General features: G+C 44.9%; 2 protein-coding genes across 4 annotated transcripts in view; one reads left to right on the top strand and one right to left on the bottom strand.

Moving 5' to 3' along the window:
• The first annotated feature begins 452 nt into the window (after positions 1-452).
• Positions 453-19,369, top strand: MSH6 (mutS homolog 6). Of its 2 annotated transcripts, XM_032103206.1 has the most exons (11): positions 453-692; positions 2,637-2,839; positions 5,288-5,463; positions 6,644-9,182; positions 10,480-10,745; positions 11,288-11,405; positions 13,591-13,680; positions 14,221-14,375; positions 14,542-14,741; positions 15,106-15,212; positions 18,029-19,369. In XM_032103206.1, the coding sequence occupies exons 1-10, from the start codon at positions 484-486 to the stop codon at positions 15,185-15,187; spliced, it is 4,038 nt and encodes a 1,345-aa protein (XP_031959097.1). In that variant the 5' UTR covers positions 453-483; the 3' UTR covers positions 15,188-15,212; positions 18,029-19,369. The 2 variants fall into 2 exon arrangements, with proteins under 2 accessions (XP_031959097.1, XP_031959096.1); XM_032103205.1 differs by lacking the exon at positions 18,029-19,369 and having other exon boundaries at positions 15,106-15,423.
• The window catches only part of FBXO11 (F-box protein 11), a 68,999-nt gene continuing 64,568 nt past the window's right edge, over positions 15,229-19,659 (bottom strand). For both annotated transcript variants that reach the window (XM_032103207.1, XM_032103208.1), the window contains exons 20-23: positions 18,557-18,664; positions 17,164-17,272; positions 16,644-16,742; positions 15,229-16,565 (exon numbers count right to left, since the gene is read on the bottom strand). In XM_032103207.1, the coding sequence (XP_031959098.1) occupies positions 16,436-16,565; positions 16,644-16,742; positions 17,164-17,272; positions 18,557-18,664 (446 nt within the window). In that variant the 3' untranslated portion in view covers positions 15,229-16,435. The remainder of the gene's footprint in view (positions 16,566-16,643; positions 16,743-17,163; positions 17,273-18,556; positions 18,665-19,659) is intronic.

Genomic DNA, 19,659 nt, shown 5'->3' with positions numbered 1-19,659 from the left:
CTTTGGGGTCCTGCCAAATGTCCTTGCGGCCCATAAATTCTGCATTCTTTATGTCCACTATCAGCAGCGCATCCTTCTCCCCAAGCTTTGTTAACCTCCCCCGAGGTCGGAGACCACTGAAACACCTCGAGCCCTAAACCTTAACAAGGTAACTCTTCCCACAGGTAATTTGTCCGACACCTGGCCATCACTCAGGGATTGCTTGTTAGCTGCTGTTTCACGGCTTAAATCTCCTTTCCTGCTGATTAGGCTTGAAAGCATGCGAAGATCAAACGCCAAAGAGCGTCCTTTCCTAAGGAAACGTTTAGATTTTCCCCGTTTCGCACCACGGCCAATGGGCACAAACCGGCTGGGCCGGGCGAGCCCCGTCCCGTCCCTCAGCGTTTCCCGCCACAGCTGGGGCGGGGCGGGGCCAGTCGCGCGGGTGGCGCGCGCGTGGCGCTGCTTTGGCGCGCAGGGCGGCCCGCGCTTCCCGCCGCGGCCATGTCTCGGCAGAGCACCCTGCTCCGCTTCTTCTCCAAGGCCGCCCCGCCGCCGGCCGGCACCGAGCCCCGCCGCCGCCGCTCCTCGGGGGAGCGGAACGGCCTCCAGGCCGCCGGCAGCCCCCCGGGCGGGGCGGGCCGAGCGGCGGCGCGGCGCGGCGAGAACGGCGTGAAGGGCGCGGGGGGTGGCGCGGCCGCCAAGGCCCCCAGGTACCGGCGGGGACGGGGGAGGCCTTGGAGTGCGGCCCGCGGGAGGGGAGAGGGAGAGGGAGGCGGGACGGGGCTGCAGCCGCCGGCGGTCGGAGAGGGACCCTCGGGCTGTCCGTGTCGTAGCCCTGTCGCCGCCCCACTTCTCCCCCACACTCCCCATTCCCTGGATGTGGTGCCCGGCCGGGCCCGCGGGGCCCTCCTGCAGCGGCCTGTGCTCCCGGCGGGCCTGGGCGGGCGGGACAACGGGACACCTGCGGGGACGGGGGCGTGCGGTCTGGTTTTGCTGTTTGGAAATAGTGTTTGACTCGTGCCCTAAATTTGCTTTCCGTGCTGTAGCATAGAATGACACAGTGAGTCAGACTGGAAGGGACCACAGTGGGACATCTGGCCCAACCTCCCTGCTCGAGCAGGGTTATCCCAGAACATGGCACAGGATTGTTTTCAGACAGTTTTGAATACCTCCAGTGAGGGAGACTCCACCTCTCTGGACAGTCAGTTCCAGTGCGCAGTCACACACAGAGTCAAGAAGTTCCTCCTTGTGGTCTGGTGGAACTTCTGTGCATCGGTTTCTGCCCATTGCCTCTTGTCCTAATGCTTGGTACCACCAAGAAAAGCCTGGCTTCATTTTCTTCTAACCCCCCATTTGGATATTTAAACACATTGATGAAGTCCCCTCTCAGTCATCTCTTCTTGAGGCTGACCAGGCCCAGCTCCCTCAGCCTGTCCTTGTAAGAGAGATGCTCCATTGCCATAACCATCTTTGTTGCCCTCTGCTGGACCCGCTCCGGGAGCTCTATGTCTCTCTTGGGCTGAACATCATGATGGCAAGTGTCCCAAGTGTCAGGAAAGTGAGTGTCACTGGTTGTTGGGCCACAGCCTGCAGGAGTATCCCAGCCATCCCACACATCTGTCGGAGTGTGGCAGTGGGGTGAAATCTATGGGAAGCAAATAGAAGCTGCATCAGATGCTTTGCAGTGCAGACAGAATTTTCTATTTATTCATTTTTTGTAGCCTGAGGGTTTTTTAAGTCTTACTCTTTTCCTTTAGGTGCCTGGTTGATAATTAGTCTCTCCAGGGAAACTTGTCTTAGTTATATACATTGATAATTCATAATACCTAGTCTGCAATCTTTTAGTTAAGGTCTGGTTGGACCCAGGTACTCTCCCTCTCCCTTAAGTGCATGAAGAGTTGGGTTACACATGGCTGTAGGTGGCCCAGCTTGAGGAGAGGGCTTGGACAAGAGACCCCGTCTGATCTCAGCCAGTCTTCTGTGACTGTGAACTCAGAAGAGGCCACAAAGATGCTCAGGGGGCTGGAGCCCCTCTCCTGTATAGACAGTATGAGAGAGTTGGGGCTGTTCAGCCTGGAAAAGAGAAAGGCTTCAGGGAGACCTTAGAGCACCTTCCAGTATCTAAAGAGGCCTGCAAGAAACCTGGGCAGGAGCTTGTTACAGGGCATGTAGTGACAGGACAAGGGGGAATGGCTTCAAACTGAAGAGAGGAGGTTTAGATTAGATCTTAGGAAGAAATTCTTTACTGGTAGGTTGGTGAGACTCTGGTACAAGTTGCCCAGAGAAGCTGTGAATGCCCCATCCCTGGAAGTGTTCAAGGCCAGGTTGGATGGTGCCTGGTCTAGTGGAGGGTGTCTCTGCCCATGGCAGGGGGTTGGGACTAGATGATCTTTAGGGTCTGTTTGAACTCAAACCATTCTATGATAAAGCTCTAGCTCTGTGGGGATCCAGCAGAACTTGGAGGAGCAAATCAAAAAAGTTTAGGAGACGTGTTGGTGGTGGTATGGAAGAACTGTGTGATCCAGGTTGCACCCCCTGGGAGCCTTCCAAGACCATAAGAGGGCAAAATGCTCAGCAGTGGTGTGCAGTTACATTTACAAAGAGCTGTTCTAAATGTCTGTGTTCCTTAAATGACACATTTGTTGTCTCTGCAGTGTGTCCTGTGAGTACTCTCCTGGGGACTTGGTGTGGGCCAAGATGGAAGGTTATCCCTGGTGGCCATGTCTCATTTACAACCACCCCATTGAAAGAACAATAGTCAGAGGAAAAGGAAAATCCACTCGTATCCATGTGCAGTTCTTTGATGACAGCCCTACAAGGGGTTGGATCAGTATTAAATACCTGAAGCCATATAAAGGTAAGAGATAGAAACAAAATTTCTTAAAATGGAAATGTGCCACTTGTTTTGGAAATACAGTCTTGGAATATAGGATATGTTATTCTCCATAAAGAGCAGCAAAACCAAGAGCAGAATTGAGCATGTTTTGTGCTTTCTAAGTGACAAGTTTTTGAGGGTTGCAGGTACATTTGTGTTTATACAGTTCTTGAAACAAGACACTAAGCCCTTTTGTTTATTAGATTAGAACAACTAACTAAGCAAACTTAAAGCTTGCTTATGTTTTAAAGGTATTTCCTTTATTTCTCCCATTAGTATACAAAGTACGTAAAAGATAAATCCAGTGTTTCCACTTTTAGCCCTGAAATCCTTAAAATATTAGGAATATGAAACCCAGTTTTTAAGCAGCTGTTTGGGAACTGCAGTTTGTCCAGAATTAAAAGGCTAGGCCCAAGATACTGGGTAAATAAAATTGCTTCTGCTGTGGTTCTTGTAAGCAATCCAATGATTTTGTAAATAAAATATATAACTTGAGAATTGAGTGTTGGTGAGGACAGTGCTTGTAGTTACAGAGCAGAGTTGGTGTTTGTTGTATTGAAGAAATGACTTGGCTAACTAGTGAAAATCAAATATAACCAAGAATTAACGTTTTGCATAATAAACCTCACCTTTTTAATAATCATAATCTGTTTTTCCCTTTTAGTCATGATTTTACTGCTGCTGAAAACTGAATCATTGGCTGTAACCTGTCATGTGTAAATCATGTTGCTGTAAACTGTCTTGTTAGTCAATCAATTACTTCATATGTAATAAAGTATTTCTGATACCCTGTAGGATTTGCTTGTGTCACTGAAAAAAACCTGAATTTAAACAGTTTCTTCCTTTTTCCAAGTCAGAGTTCCATCTCATGATCATGTAGCTACATTTCAGTGTACTGCACTTCAGCCATAGTTTTAAATTAAAATGGTAATGTTCTTGCCATGAGTGTTAGCATAATTTATTGCAAGTAAATTGGTCCATGGTTTATGTGTGTCTTTCCTGAAAGTGTTTGAAAAGAACCAAAGTATTTTAAGAGCTTACAGGGTCACTTAGAAGCAACTGTAGTTAAGGGGAATGAATCTGTTTACCGAAAGAAAATTGCCAAAAAGAGGTTTAAGCACAGATATACAGGTCTATCCACAGAAAAACTGTTGAATGCAGAACAGAGTAAAAATACTTAAAATACCTGGTTTGTTTTAAAATTCAAACAAAAAGCATCTTTGTATACAAAGGAAGAGTGTTAGAGTCTTTGGGTAAGAAAACGGAGAAGTTTCTTGGGTTGTGTTATTTTTTGTACCTGTGTAAACACAGACTGCACAGGGCCTCTGACAGGTGGGCATGAAGAAGTGGGAGATGCACAGCAGCTGATTAAGTGAATATATGCAAGTGTTGCACTTTTAAGTGTGCAGTATATGAGGAGATTTTCTTCCTCCCGTTGTTCAGTTGCATTTAATATTAATGCAAAATATCTTCAGACTGCCTCACTGCATTTGGGAAACTAAAAGGGAAATCTGGGTTGTTAATGTGTTGCCTTTTTGCTGTAGAACAGCTACTTGTAACTCCCTGCTTTGCTACTGCAAACTCCCAGATGATTGTAAGGATTTTGTTTGAGTTGAGAGGTAGTTGTCCTCCTCCGAGTTAGCTGCCTTTTGTCTGCCACTGGCTTAGAGCTGAAGCTTCAGTTGGTAGTGGTGGATAATGGGATGCACGAGAGTGGGGAAAAAGGACCTGTCCTTCTTAGAAATCAGTCTGCAGATTGGTTGGCTTTGGGTTTGTGTTGTGTGCAGGTGGTGCTGTGATGCTCGGGGGCTGTGCAGGAGGATGAGGGAATGGAGCAGTTATTAATAGCAGGCTTTGTTCACTGCCCTGCAGTGTCAGGCTGAGTGGCCAGTGCGATTGGCCATCAGCTAATCTGGCTAATGGGCTGGGGCTGGGTGCCTGGCTGCACTTACAGCAGCAGTTTGGAGGCCAGCAGAGCTTTCATCAAGAGCTCTGTGCCACAGATGGCTTGTGCCTAGAAAGTGAAGTTAACTCAGTGGTTGAACTTACCTGTCATTGCTGAAACAGCCCTGTGGTCTCAGCCAGGTCTGTGTGCGCTGCCAGTGTGAAGTGTTAAATTCACCACTAACTACAGTGTGAGGGTGTTCAGAGCTCAGCTTAGGAGTGCTCACATGTGCTAATGAGCTACAGAAATAGAAGCCATTCTTCAAGTGTTCCTGTGGGTAGGCTTTTCATTTGTGAATGTGTATGCTTTCCCCAGGGGTAGTTTATCAGGCTGAGTGAGTGATAGGTTGCTGTATTTAAGATGTGGTGGGAATGGCTGGTAACAGCACAGAATGTTAGTTATCTGAATACATTTAACAGTGAACTATGAACACTGGCTAAATGCTAGACTGCCTTCAGTTCCTAACAGATCTGTGGTTTTTACAGGTTCATCAGATGGGGAGACAATGAAGGGAGGTATGTTTTACAGCACAAAGCCTGAAATTAAAAGAGCCATGGTGTTGGCAGACGATGCCATGAACAAAGATAAAACCAAGAGGCTTGAACTGGCAGTATGCAATGAACCTTCAGACACAGAGGAGGAGGAAGAGGAAGAAATGGAGGTAAAATGTTTCTTAATTGCTGTCATTTTCAGAAATATTGCTAGAACTTAGAAGCTGTGACTTGGAACTAAAGACGGAATATCCTGAAGTTCTCTGGTACAGTAATCACAGCTTATCTCCTCGTTAACCATGCACACATATGTATCCATATGCCTTTTTTTGTACTGCTTCTGTGTTGTCAGGTCATATTCCGGTCTCTCATCTTTTCTAGTTGGAAAGACAAATCTCTCTGGTGTTCTGTATGGTAAGGACTGACCCCAGAATCTACCTTATTTCTCTGACTCTCTTCACTCATCACTCCCTGGTGACCTACTTTTTCACTCAGAAATGCTTTTTTCTGGTGCATCGTTTTATCTTCTCTATCTGCTATTCATAGTCCAAGTTGCCCTAAGTTTGATCTGAAGTTTTAGTGTGTCATAATGTATAAATTTCTAGCTTTTTGAGTATTTGCCTAAGGCATTAAATTGAATTTTTGGAGCCTGCCCTCATCTTGTCGGGTAGCACTAAAATAACAGTTCTCGCACTGTTAACACCAGTCTGTTGGTGGAGTAACTAAAAAGTGATGTTTTATTGTATTGTGTTCATGTTGGGTTGATTGAACTATTATTTCAGTAGCACCATATGCCTTGGAATAGATCTCTTTGGAGACAAATGGTATGAGGAAACTGTCAGTGGGATGGTGGTTTCCCTTAGCTCCTCATCTACTCAGTGTCCAGTGTGACAGTGCCCTGAGGGACAGGTGCCACTCCAGGCACTGTGTTATGTGCAGTGGCACTTTGTACTCACTACAGTCCCTCCACTGCTGGTTTTCCAGAGCTGTCACTGGAGTTATTAAAGTTTGAGGCTGGAAAGGCAAATAATGGAGTTGCTTTTCTTTCTCCTACACATGCCATATTCTTTTTTGTGCAGTTTTAAGTGTTTTGTTCATCAGCATCACATATGCACAGTAATGAATGAGACTCTAAAGAACACAAGTGACAGTAATTATGCCACTGGCCAGTAGCAGTTAGTTATCCAGAAAAAACCTGAGTTCTGTTAAGGTGAATGGAATTGGCTGGGGCTCTGCTCTCTCTTGCTTGAAGTATCATAGCTACTGCGTTATTGCACATTTTTGCACTTTTTTATGCAGCAGTGTCTTTGTAGCCAGAATTATCTACAGATACAATAATTATTTTTCCAGGAGATGAGTGAAAATGCATCGGGCAACAGTGAAGACTGCAATAGTGAGGAGGATGCGAAAAGCAATAAGCGAGGGATGAGCAGGGAAAGAGCTGTAAAAGCCAAGAGAAGGAGAGTGCTGGATTCTGACAGTGACCATGATGGCTCTGATGTGGAGTTCAAGCCTGATGGGAAAGAAGCAGCAAGCAGTGAGGAAGGCAGCAGTGGGGTGGATGAAAATGAGTCTTCTGACACAGAGGCAGAGAGTGTTGCAGAGAGCCCCGTAAAAGTCCCTTCTAAACGAAAGAGAGGAGAGGTGAAAAAGCCTGCTAAAAGGAGTAGCTTGGGAAATGAATGTTCTGAAACACCCAAAAGAGCCCCAACAGTCTCCTCAGAAGCCAAGTCTAAGCTGACATCGTTTGCAGCACCTGAAAGTTTTGAGTCTCAAGCAAATGCTAGCAGTGGAGGCACTGGTGGCTTCTCAGTGTGGGAGCACGAAAAGCTTGACTGGCTGCAGGAAGGGAAGAGGAAGGATGCGCACAGGAGGCGCCAGGGTGACCCTGATTACGACCCCTGTACTCTGTATGTGCCTGAGGATTATCTCAACAAGTGCACGCCGGGGGTGCGGAGGTGGTGGCAGCTCAAAAGCCAAAACTTTGATGCTGTGATTTGCTACAAGGTTGGAAAGTTCTATGAGTTGTATCACATGGATGCAGTCACTGGCGTGAATGAGCTGGGCCTGATCTTTATGAAGGGCACTTGGGCCCACTCGGGTTTCCCAGAAACTGCATTTGGCCGGTTCTCTGATGTGCTGGTGCAGAAGGGCTACAAGGTGGCGCGCGTGGAGCAGACGGAAACGCCCGAAATGATGGAAGCACGCTGCAAGTCAACGGGCCACTCCACCAGGTTTGACAAGGTGGTGCGCCGGGAAATCTGCAGGATCATCACCAAGGGAACCCAGACCTACAGCGTCATGGACTGCGACCCCTCCGAGAACCACAGCAAGTTCCTGCTGTGCGTGAAGGAGAAGGATGACTCGGCCGGGACGCGCGTGTACGGGGTCTGCTTTGTCGACACCTCCGTGGGCAAGTTCCACGTTGGCCAGTTCCCAGACGACCGTCACTGCTCCAGATTTAGGACTTTGGTAGCTCATTACACTCCTGTGCAGGTGCTGTTTGAGAAGGGGAACCTGTCTGTGGACACACAGAAGATACTGAAGGGCTCGCTTGTTTCTTGCATTCAGGAAGGGCTGACCTCGGGTTCCCAGTTTTGGAATGCATCTAAAACACTAAAAGTCCTTCTTGAGGAAGGATATTTCAAGGAGAAGCAGAATTCTGAAAATGGATGTTCTCTGCCCTCTGTAATCAAATCTCTGACTTCAGAAAGTGACTCCCTGGGATTAACTCCTGGTGAAAACAGTGAATTAGCTTTGTCAGCTCTTGGGGGATGTGTCTTCTATCTCAAAAAATGTCTGATTGATCAGGAGCTGTTATCGCAGGCGAACTTCGAGGAATATGTCCCTATGGATATCACTACTGCAAAAACCGTGAGTTCAAGTAGTTTGTTTGCCAGAACCAGCCAGCGGATGGTGCTGGATGGAGTCACCCTGATGAACTTGGAAGTCCTGCAGAACGGAACCAATGGAAGCACAGAAGGTACTTTGTTGGAAAGGATTGATTCTTGTTGTACACCATTCGGGAAGCGACTCCTGAAGCAGTGGCTCTGCGCTCCGCTTTGTAATCCTAAATCCATCAACGATCGTTTGGATGCTGTTGAGGACCTCCTGGCAGTGCCAGATAAAATGTCTGAAGTCAGTGAGCACCTGAAGAAACTGCCTGACCTTGAAAGGCTGCTCAGCAAAATTCACAGCATTGGGTCACCACTCAAAAGTCAGAACCATCCTGACAGCAGGGCCATCTTCTATGAAGAACTCAAATACAGCAAAAAGAAAATCGCTGACTTCCTGTCTGCCCTGGAGGGATTTAAAGTAATGAATGAAATTGTCGATGTCATGGAGGAGGTTGCCAGTGACTTCAAATCCAAAGTCCTGAAGCAGCTGGTCACCCGCAAGGCCAAAAATCCCGACGGCCGCTTCCCTGACCTGAGTGCAGAGCTCACGAGGTGGGACACTGCCTTTGATCACAACCAGGCTCGGAAGACAGGAGTGATTACCCCAAAGGCAGGTTTTGACCCCGATTATGATGGAGCACTACAGGATATCAAAGCTGTCGAGGAAGATCTTCAGAAGTACCTGGATAAGCAACGCAAGCTGCTTGGGTTCAAATCTGTGCAGTACTGGGGGACAGGCAAGAACCGGTACCAGATGGAAATCCCAGAAAGTGCTGTATCTCGTAATCTGCCCGAGGAATACGAGCTGAGGTCGAGCAGGAAGGGATACAAGCGCTACTGGACCAAGGAGATTGAGAAGATGCTGGCTGCGATGGTGAACGCCGAGGAGCGCCGCGACGCTGCCCTCAAGGACTGCATGAGGCGCCTCTTCTACAACTTCGACAAGAACAGCAAGGACTGGCAGACAGCTGTGGAGTGCATTGCTGTGCTGGGTAAGAGCTTTGCCTCGTTCTGGCACACAGTAAGACTACCCCTGTGGTGATGAAATCTGATCTGGGTAAGCTTGTTGCCAGCTTTTAACCTGTAGGTTGAAAACTCTTGATTGTGGTCAACAGCTTTGGTAGTTAACAGTGATTCCCTGTTTCCTTCCTGTCGCTAAATGGCAGAACAGTTGCTGGGCCTTGATGTTTGCAAACTCTTTCTTCATTCCTGTTGTGTGGTTGTAGGTGTGCAGCTATTTCTCCCCGTTCAGCATAGCCTCATGGGCCTCACTGCTTCCAGAGTCTTGTGTATGGATTAGTGGCTTCTTATTAAATGGAGGTATAAAAATCTAACCTGTTGGTAAGCTTCTTTCCATCTGAGCAGGCTGCTCTCTCAGCAGCCCTTAAGAATAAAAAATTGCTCAGTGTCAAGCCTTGGAGAAAGTAGTCTAGTAGAAGATTTCCTTGCTTAAATTTCTGGAATAGAGCAGACTCTTGTATTCCCTTCTCAGGATTGGCATACTTCTGTCCTGTGGATTTTCTGCTGAGATGAGGCACTCTGGGATGTCTTTGTTCCAGGGAAAAATGAAAGCACTCTCTGAATGCCACTAGAGCAGAAAAGGGAGGACAGGCAGGCAGGGAGTGTTGGCTGGGAATGGATTTGCTGGGAGAGCTGGGAAGCAGTCACATCAGCTACACCACAGCCCAGGGCAAGTGCTGAATTGGTTCCCAGCAGAGAGGAATTCCATGTCCAGGCTCAGCTGTACTGTGTGTACATAAAGCCTCTAAAAGTCATAAAAGTCATTTCATAGGTGATCAGCTTTTAGAACCTCAGGGCTCAGCTAACTGAGGGGATTTGTTTTCTGCTGGACCAACAGAGTTTTAATATTTATATGGTTTTCCTCTGGCCACTTTCAAGCAGAATTACAATTCTTCACAAAGTAATTCCCGTCACAAAAGCTGATTTCCTCCGTACTTGTTCTAAATGAAAAAATGGTAAGAAAATAATATTTTATACATGCATTTCCGAAGTGGAATGATGTGGATTTTAAAGACTTTTAAACGAAAAAATCTAGAGGGGAGGATTTTTATCCTGATAGCCGTAGAAATCTGGAAGGAATGAGGAAAGGCAGTGGAAATACCTCAGCTTTTACTTGTTCTGGAGTGCTACTTGGGTGTTTCCCTTACGAGGAAAATGGAATGAAATAGAAAATGTTGTCTACAAAATTAATGTTCAATGAGTAAATGAATTCCAGTGTATGAAGAAATTTGAAAGTGTGACTGACTGGAATCTCTCCTAATTTTCTAGATGTCTTGATGTCCCTTGCTCACTACAGTCAAGGTGGTGATGGACCCCTGTGCCGACCTGTAATTCTGCTGCCTGTGGAAAATGCTCCTCCCTTCCTGGAACTTAGAAATTCCCGCCATCCGTGCATCACAAAAACTTTCTTTGGGGATGATTTTATTCCCAATGATATCGTAATTGGCATCAAGGATGAAGGCAGCAGCAGTGAGGCCTCCTGTGTGCTGGTAACCGGCCCAAATATGGGTGGCAAATCTACGCTTATGCGACAGGTGATTGTCACGTGTTCCAGGGTACCCCTGGGGTTTGGGTAAGGGAATTATAGGGCCTGGCTATTATGGGTATCACAGGAGGTCCCAGAAGTGGCTTTCAGGGTGTGCAGCAATTGCACAGGCAGGTAGAAAATGCCCACGTTGAGACAGATTTTCTACTTTAGGGAAGGACAAGTTTTATTTCTCCTAGGAAAAGTGGTTGGGAAGAAGTGATAGAGTACCTTTCATCTTTTTCAAGTCCCAGGACTTGGTATCATCTTGCCAAACACTTCTGCAGGTTGAATGAGATGAAACTAGACATCAGCAGGGAGGTTGCTCTGTAAACACTGCTTGCTGTGGTAATTTGTGTTTTGAAGGCTTTCAGAGTGGTTCAGTCCTGCCAGAGATGACGCTGCTGCAGCCTGGAGCTGTTAAAGCAGCAGGAAGCTTTATGTACTGCAATCCTTGTTTTAGGGGAAACACAGCTTCCTGCCCTTGTTGTGTGTGAGGAGCTGAAGCTGCAAGCACTAGTGAAAATGTGTGTGTGCCTGTTTGCTGTGCAGGCTGGTCTCCTGGTGGTCATGGCCCAGCTGGGGTGCTACGTGCCCGCGGAAGCCTGCAGGCTCACGCCCATCGACCGCGTGTTCACGCGGCTCGGCGCCTCCGACAGGATCATGGCCGGTGAGTGTCTGACACAGCTGCACGAAGGGCTGGTGCTGCCAACGTTCTGCTCTTGCTCCCAGTGGCAAGTTGGAAAGGGGACAGTATTTTGCAGGGAGGGGTGGGCACTCTTCTCTCTTGTTGTTCAGAGTGGAGACAGGATTGTAGTTTCTTTGTTTCTGTCTCTGCGTGTCTGTTATTTTTGACAGACACACAAGATCACTTTTTAATGAATTTTAATACTAAAAGCCAAACTCCCAGCCAGATGCAAGGCTGAGGAATATTTTTGTAGAATTGATTATATTCTACTCACATTGATATCTAAGTGTTCTGAAATAGGACAGTGATGTTTGGGCAGCTGTTGCACAGGAGTGGTTTTTGTACCTTTTTGCAAGGACTAGAAGTCCCTTGTTTCAATCAGAATGCCTTATGTTTGAAATCTGATTTCTTCTGATGAGTAAGAGGGGCAGGTGTCCTTCTTGGAAGCAGTAGTTAGAGTATTTTGTTGCTTTAATGGAGGGGAAGACACAAGTGGAGGATGACACGACAATTGGAAAGGGAAAGTCTGCCAGTGGTGGTGGGCAAAGCGCCACTGGCCTAGAAAAATAAAATTATTGTGGTAAGAAGAGTAGTGTTGCTGCTCATTTAAGGAGGGCACAGATTTTCTGTGATCTCTCTGCTGAAAAATGTGGGTCAGTGAATATGAAAGGAGTTAAGCCCACTGAACTCGCTGCACAGAAGGAATTTGGAAGTGAATCATTCAGAGTTCATAATTAAAAAAAATATTTACACTTCCCCAAATCAAGGCTTTTCTTTGCAGCTAGAGAATGTTATTAAGGCTTTCTCTGCCCAGCTCGTCTCCATTTTGTTTAATTTCAGTACAAGAAGGAGTCAAAAGTGTGGAAGAATACTTAAGGTATTGGTATAAGCTTATGGTAGAGATGAGAACTGCCCTTCCTTCATGAGAGATGGTCTAGCAAAATGTAGCATTTTCAGGTTTTTTTTTTTTCAATTAGCTGAGAACTATACTTCTGATTTAACATTTCAGATTGTGAGGGTGAACACGTCACAGAATGAGCTTTGAAATCTGTCCTTGATGCATTTGTTTGCACACTGTGTAGATAGGAAAGCACAGCAAGAGTTGTTCCATGGCAGTCACTTTGTAATGGATGTCAGCAGGACTTTTATGAAGTTAATTTTTTTAGTAAAGCAATTTTTAAATTGCCTGTACAATTTTAGGGCTTTATTTTCTAAAGATAATAAATGGTTATTCTTAAATATTGTTTAAAACATATTAAATCTTGGACATTTCTTTAAATAAACGCAGAAAATTGGGATTGGTGGACACTGCTTAATAATTCATGTTGGAAAACTTAGGTTAGAGCAAAGCAGTGCTCGTGCAGCATGAGTACAGGAAATAAATGCTTTCCTTTAATGGAATAAATGGCAGTAATTGCTGCTACTTGTGATTATTTGTAATGAACCCCACAAAGAACTAGTAAATTCTGACTTTGTAAGTGTGGCTTTATCATGTGTAAGGGTGTGAATAATTGTATACTTCTGCTTGTAATCTGCTAATTTCAGGTGTAAATTTCGGGCCTTGTATTATCTGGTTTCCTGGAACGCCCATGAGATGCTCAAGCCTTAGCAGCAGAATATTGCTTTTGTCATACTTGGTTTAAGGGGAGTGCATACAAATCAAGCCTTTATTATCCAAATAGTTCCCTCATGACATCACAACCAAACCAGTAATTCCAGTCTCTCAGTCTTTGACTTTCTGCTTGTTTTTTTTACTGGAAAGCCACACACACCTGAGGCCTACCCTGTGCATTTAGAGCAAGAACCACTACAAAAGGGAAAAAAATTCTCCCCATCTTGTATCCTTTGTGCCCCTCTTTTTGTCCAGTTGGTACTTTTGATTGGTGCTATTAAAAGTAAACAGGTGTGTTGCCCTTAAAACTTAAATTAATTGTGCTTGTGCCTGTACCTGTACTCTAAAGGAACCAAAACTTGTTTTTTCTGGCAAATGGGAACCTGCCATTTTCACACTGGAAAAAAAGTGTGATGTTTTTGTTCATCTTCAGTTTGCTATTGAGTTTCACTTTAGCTTAACCCAAGATAGTAGTGCAGATTAAATGAGGTTTTAGTTGTGGTTCTCTGACTACTTAATGGCCTTTTTTTTTTTTATTTATCATTTCCATTAAAGGTGAAAGTACCTTCTTTGTTGAACTGAGTGAGACTTCCAGCATTCTCCAGCATGCAACAGAGCATTCCCTTGTTCTCGTGGATGAACTGGGTAATTAGACTACTTTGTAATAGATGGAAACTAAATCTGAGAGATTAAAGACTGGCTGCAAGGTTTTTAGGCTGTCTGAATGGCAGCCAAGTACACAGGGCCAGTTTCATCTTAATGCTGCTGGTGTTTAACTGGTCAGTGTCTCAGCCTAACAAACACATCTTGGGTGCCCTGGGAACCCATCACCACCTCCCACCCTCAGTCATCATTACCCTATTTCCAGCTGTGGTTTCCTGCTTTTCCTTTGCATAATTACTTGCAGCAAACCTCAGGAGAGCATGAACATCTTGTTTCTGCAGTGCAGAGGAGGGTGATTGTTATGGGGCCAATACTCTCTCACTTCCCAGAGATGGCTCTCACCCCTCACTGCTGTTTGTTTGCCCTCCATACAGTGGGGAGGGGAAAAAACAAACACTGCAACTGCACTGCTGCACGTGTCTTCAGGGTGCCTGTCTCTCCAGCAGCATGTGAACTGTGGATTGACTTTACTGTGCCACTCGTGTTCCCAAGTGTGCCAACGCTGTCCCGTTGTGTCCCCAGGCAGAGGCACAGCCACGTTTGACGGAACAGCCATAGCGAGCGCGGTGGTGAAGGAGCTGGCGGAGAGCATCCGGTGCCGGACGCTGTTCTCCACTCACTACCACTCCCTGGTGGAGGACTATTCCCACAGCGGGGCTGTGCGCCTGGGCCACATGGTGCGTGTGTGACGATGGGATTTCCCTTGTGGGATTTCCCCTGCTTTTTTCTGTGCTCTCCTGCCCCGAGTCAGGAGTGTTTTGAGAACAGGACATGACGTCTCGTGCATTTCTTAGGCTGCAGGTCAGTATTGCAAACTCTTGACTTGTGACTTGCTCTTCCCAGGCATGCATGGTTGAAAATGAGAGTGAAGATCCAAGTCAGGAAACAATTACGTTCCTGTACAAATTCATTGAAGGAGCCTGCCCAAAGAGCTACGGCTTCAATGCGGCAAGACTTGCAGATATTCCAGAGGATGTCATTCAGAAGGGGCACAGAAAAGCCAAAGAATTTGAAAAAACAACCCTCTCACTTAGAGTATTTAGGTAAGGCCCTGGGTTTCTGTACCTAAGTTGCAAATGGTTTACAGGCATCCATTTTAACATTTGGGCAGTGGCTTTTGCTCAGTCACAGCAAGAGGGGGCAGTTACAATTACTTTTGTGAACATCAGATGTTCGGAGGGAGGGAGGGAGGGAGGTACTATGGGAGGGCAGATACGATGAGCAGTATTTTAAGCCTTGGGCCACTGTGCCCATCTGAATTTGCACACAGAGGTGCTATAGAGGGACACTGCTGGCAGCCTTTACACCAGGCCCAGCACCCATATCTCCGAGAGCTGTTGCAGGAATGGGAATCTTAAGCTCTACCCCTCAGTGCCCCATGTCAGTAAAGGTGGTTATTTCCCTCAGGTACCTGTGCCAGGTGGTGGATGGAGCAACCAGTGATGCAAATGCGGTTCGGAAACTCACAGCGATGATCAACCGGCTTTAGGAACTCGCATGGGTTTCTCAAGAAGGTGGGAGCAGACAACATTATGATCTAATAAACTTTATTTTTTAAAAATGACCATTTTTCCATTGTCTTTCCTAGGAAATTAAACCCTTTAATTCATACCTACCCTCTACATAATGGTTATTGAGTACTCCACAATATATTAAGTCTAGATGTTATGGTACATGCATACACTTTCAGGCTGTTGATTACCCACTGTCACCAATACACATAAATGGAAAAAAGCTATGAAACTGTATAGGGCTGTATATATACTTGTCTCAGCTTCATTAGAGCAGGAAATTGCTGTGATTTCCAGCAGGTTATGTAAGTAATGTCCAGACTGTTCAAAAAAAACTATGAACAGAGTAAAGTACAAGACTGTTTTGAGGAGACTTTCTACTGCGTACTTTAAAACATAGTAAAATTTCTTTCACAAAACTTAGTTACATGGGTACTTTGTTTTATAGTGCATTATAGTCTAGGAAGTCTCATTAAAACACTTGCTTTCCTTTCTTTTGTTAGGGTGGTTTGAGTACAGACTATTGCTGGGGCAGGGGAGGAGATTATTCTAACTTCAGAGGACACCAGAAAAATTGCTGGATATAATTTAAGATTAGTGTTTTCTCTTTCATAGAAAGAACGTACATACTGGGACATGAGTACAGTTACAGCAAGTCTAGGTGTGCTAACAAAACAGGACACATTCAAGTACAATAAGATTTTTTGCTTGAAATTAGAAACAAACTACATGAGATTAAAGCATTAAAATCATATTTCTCAATCTGAATAAATGTTAAAAAATCAAAAGAAATGCAGAAGTGCTAGCTCACATTTTTACCATGTTACAAAAGCAATTGGTACCCATGTCCATAAAGGCAGCAACAAAGAATGCTGCTTGTCTACAGAATAGTACTACTGCAAATTGGACTGCGTTTCAATGCTACTTGTAAAAACACCAGCTCTCAGAAGTTGGTATCTGTACAAAATTGCAGCTTATTTTTCTTCACTTCTGTCCCTTCAAAGTCTTTGTTTACACAGTAATGCTAAAACGCCCAGTTCTGTTATCCTGAGTCAACATATTGCCACTTTCTTTTTTGGTAGGTTGAGCTCCATAGTGTCAACACCTCACACATCCGCTTTAATACAGTCTCTTTCTGCAGAAATGGGCAAGTGTAACTTCCTCCAAAAGAAAAGTTTTAATAGTTATGATATTAGAATGGCAGGACTTTCTCTCTGAAAAGGAATTCAGTTGTGCTGCAATGTATTAGATTCTATAGGTGGAGCAGAGTCATATAGTGTATCTGTATCATGTGTAGGCTCTCCGGCGAGCGTACAGGGATTGGACAGTGTTCCAGCACCACAGTCACAGAAAAACCTACAACACAGAGAGACAGCTCTTAGTGGCCATTCCCTCCTGCTCCTGGAGCAGCCCCACGCCCTGCTGGAAACATACCTATCATGTCTAATGAATTCTACGTCGTGTCCTTGATGGCACTTCTTGATGCAGTTCACACAGATGGCGTTACGGTCTGTGGTGTTGCAGGTGTGACATCTGGAGGGAAAAACAGCACATGAGGCAGTACCAAAACCTGAGCAGCTCTCAAGGGAAGTGCTCCGGGAGGGTGGAAGAGCAGAATTCTATGCATTAAAGGGAAGAGGGTACACAGGACTGTAAAGTTTGAGAATTTTACATGAACTTGGATTTCACAGCACACTTTTTTGTTACTTGTGTAGCAAATACAGTTGTGCTGTGCAACCCCTTGGGCTCAGGTTTACAGAAACAATCTGTTTTTCTCAGCCCCACAGTTAATTCCAGACAATGGGAACTTGTTTAGTCCTCTTCTGTTGCAGCTGAGAGAGAGCACACATTTGTGTACTCACTGACACCCAGCAACTGTTGTAGGGGCCTTGCTGGAAGAGAAATTGGGTTTATTGGAAAGCCTTACTCTAGGCGACGGGAAAGAACCTGTTACCTGTAGAAGTCATGCATCGGGTAGCTGGTATAGCTTGAGATCTTATATAAACACTGGCCTCTACTGACAGCTTTCTCTATGGCATCTTGATTGTTCATTATTTTGTTATCTGTTGGGGGGAAAAAAAATCCAGAACTCATCACAGCTGGATCAATGACCTTTTTTCTTTTTGCTTGAGGCATTGAAGCAAAGGGCCCATTAGGAACAGTTAGTCCTCTACCTACATTTCAGTTCTGGCATTTAAGCATATAAAATCCTCAATGCCCACATGCCCAGAGTGCCATGCACTCCTGAAGCAAGCAACACTTGTTCCTCTTTGCACATGTGGCATAAAATACCTGATAGCCTCTATTTGAATACTCTTTATGAACTGAGCTGTTAATAAATGCTTAGAGACACACAAGCCTTCCTAGCAGGCTTAGGTTTTCTGCTGAGGAGCTTGAAACCCAATGTTTGAAAGCCTCTCATTTAGTGTAAGGCCTTTTACACATCCCTTAGAAAGAGGAAAAGGATGGCTCTTTCCTCAGGAAAGTTTAGGAATAAGGTACTTTCCAACACAGTGGAAGTGGAAATTAGGTCTGACCAGCTCCAGTACTTCAAAGATGTGTCCAAGGTACAGTGAATTTGATAATCTGCTCTGTTACTCAACTACCTGATCTTCCATCTAGTACCAAAGTGCACCTCAAAAAGTTTTGCCTGCTCCCAGCAGTATCACAGCACTGCCTGATGCCATCAGGAAGCCCAGGAGCTGGGAAGCAGAGAGCCAGAGCTTGTGTTTTAAGGGGTGCAAAGCATCCACAGGAAAAGGTTTAACAGACACAGGCAAGTATGTAAAAATCCTGCAAACGGAATCTTTTTCTTCTAGAACAACTTCCTGGAGCTGTCTGGCATTCAAACCATCATTCCCATCTCGTCCAAGAGGCTCCTGTCTCATGCACACTTCCCCACCATACAAGAGAATTTTATGTATGTAAACTGTTCATATTTTCTGAAAAAAGTGTTTTGGGATTTTGAGTATTCGTGCTTTTAGATCCTAAAAGCCAAGTGAGGCATGTTTCTTTACTGGGCACTTGTTTTTGGATATGCAAGAAAAAGACCTTCCATTGTACTAACTCAGAAGTCTGAGATGGGCCAAAGATCAGGAACCAGTTCAGAAGTGATTTTGAGAGAAGAGCTTATCACAGTTTTAATATGACAGCAAAGCCTTAAGCTACCTTTGAAAGTGTCTGTCTAAAAATCTTAACACAGCTTAATGTGGCTCATTACCTTCACCTGAACCTTAGTCACAACTCAGCCTAAGGTGGTACCAACTGTGAGCCCCAAAGGGTACGATAAACCCAAGACCCAGCACCAAACAAATGACCAAACACAAGCCAGGAGGACTCGGGCTCACCTTTCATCGTGACATTGACACCAGATGCTAGAAATAAACCTCCAAAGCGGTTGTTGAAAATCTGATTGCCTTCTAATGTTGCAGTTGCATGATTTGTTATTTCAATACCTTTAGTGGGTCAGGGGAACAAAGGAGAGAAAAAAGAGTGGCAAAGTTAAATCCCTGGTGGTTGTGCATTGGTATCTCTCTCGTGATCTACAGCTTGGTTGGTTGGTTGATGTTTTTTTCAAGCCATCATAAACTCAAGGGGAAGAAAGGCAAATGACACAGCTACAAAACTGCACTGTAATTTGTTACCAAACTAAGGTTAAAGTGCTGCTGTTGAATCCTTTCAAAGAGCTACAGCTGGCATGCATGGTTTCTGGGAGGAACAACACACTACTAGTTTAACTGATAATATAATGGTACTATGATCATGTACATTTTCAAAGGGGATATGATTTTTGGGTTCTTAGAGCTGTCATCTTCATGTACATTTGAAAGTTCTTGTGCACATACCTTACCCTTTTTAAAATATCTTTTTTAAAAAGTTCTCAAGATGGGCACCTAAAATTCATTTCTTTAATTCTTAGCTTTTATCAGTAACCCGTGTCTTCCAAGTCATTTGTCCAGGACTGCTCTTGACAGCAACCTATCCTTCCCCCCCACCACACTGAAACAACACCTTTAGAGGTTCTTCTCAGAAAACTTGCTTCTTCTGAAAGAAAGATGGGAGAAAACTCAAGAATGCAATTTTAGTTGAAATGGAATGGAATGCAAGACGTATGAAACTGTGATGATTAAACAGTAAAATTGCAAAAAATCACTGTTAAACATTTTTCATCTCTTTTAGAGCAAGAAACGCTCATTTTTATAGCTCTTCAACTTTGTGGAGTGAGAAAGTTGAACTCGAGATGCAATTCAAATGTCTTTAAAATGTGTATTTGCTCCGTTTCCTAGGTTTTAAAGCAGTGATAAGATATTCATACCACCATCCAGCACATCAACTATGAATATGTTGTAGACAACTTTACCAATTGCTTCTAAAATAAAATAATGGAAAGTATTTCACAAAAAAAAAAGAAGACAGAGTACGTGTCATCTCCCAACATGCTGTAATTCCA

This window comes from Corvus moneduloides, chromosome 3 (assembly GCF_009650955.1).
Source record: "Corvus moneduloides isolate bCorMon1 chromosome 3, bCorMon1.pri, whole genome shotgun sequence".
NCBI lineage: Eukaryota > Metazoa > Chordata > Aves > Passeriformes > Corvidae > Corvus > Corvus moneduloides.
The sequence above is the reverse complement of the archived record's forward strand: the minus strand, read 5'-3'. Positions and strand labels throughout refer to the sequence as shown.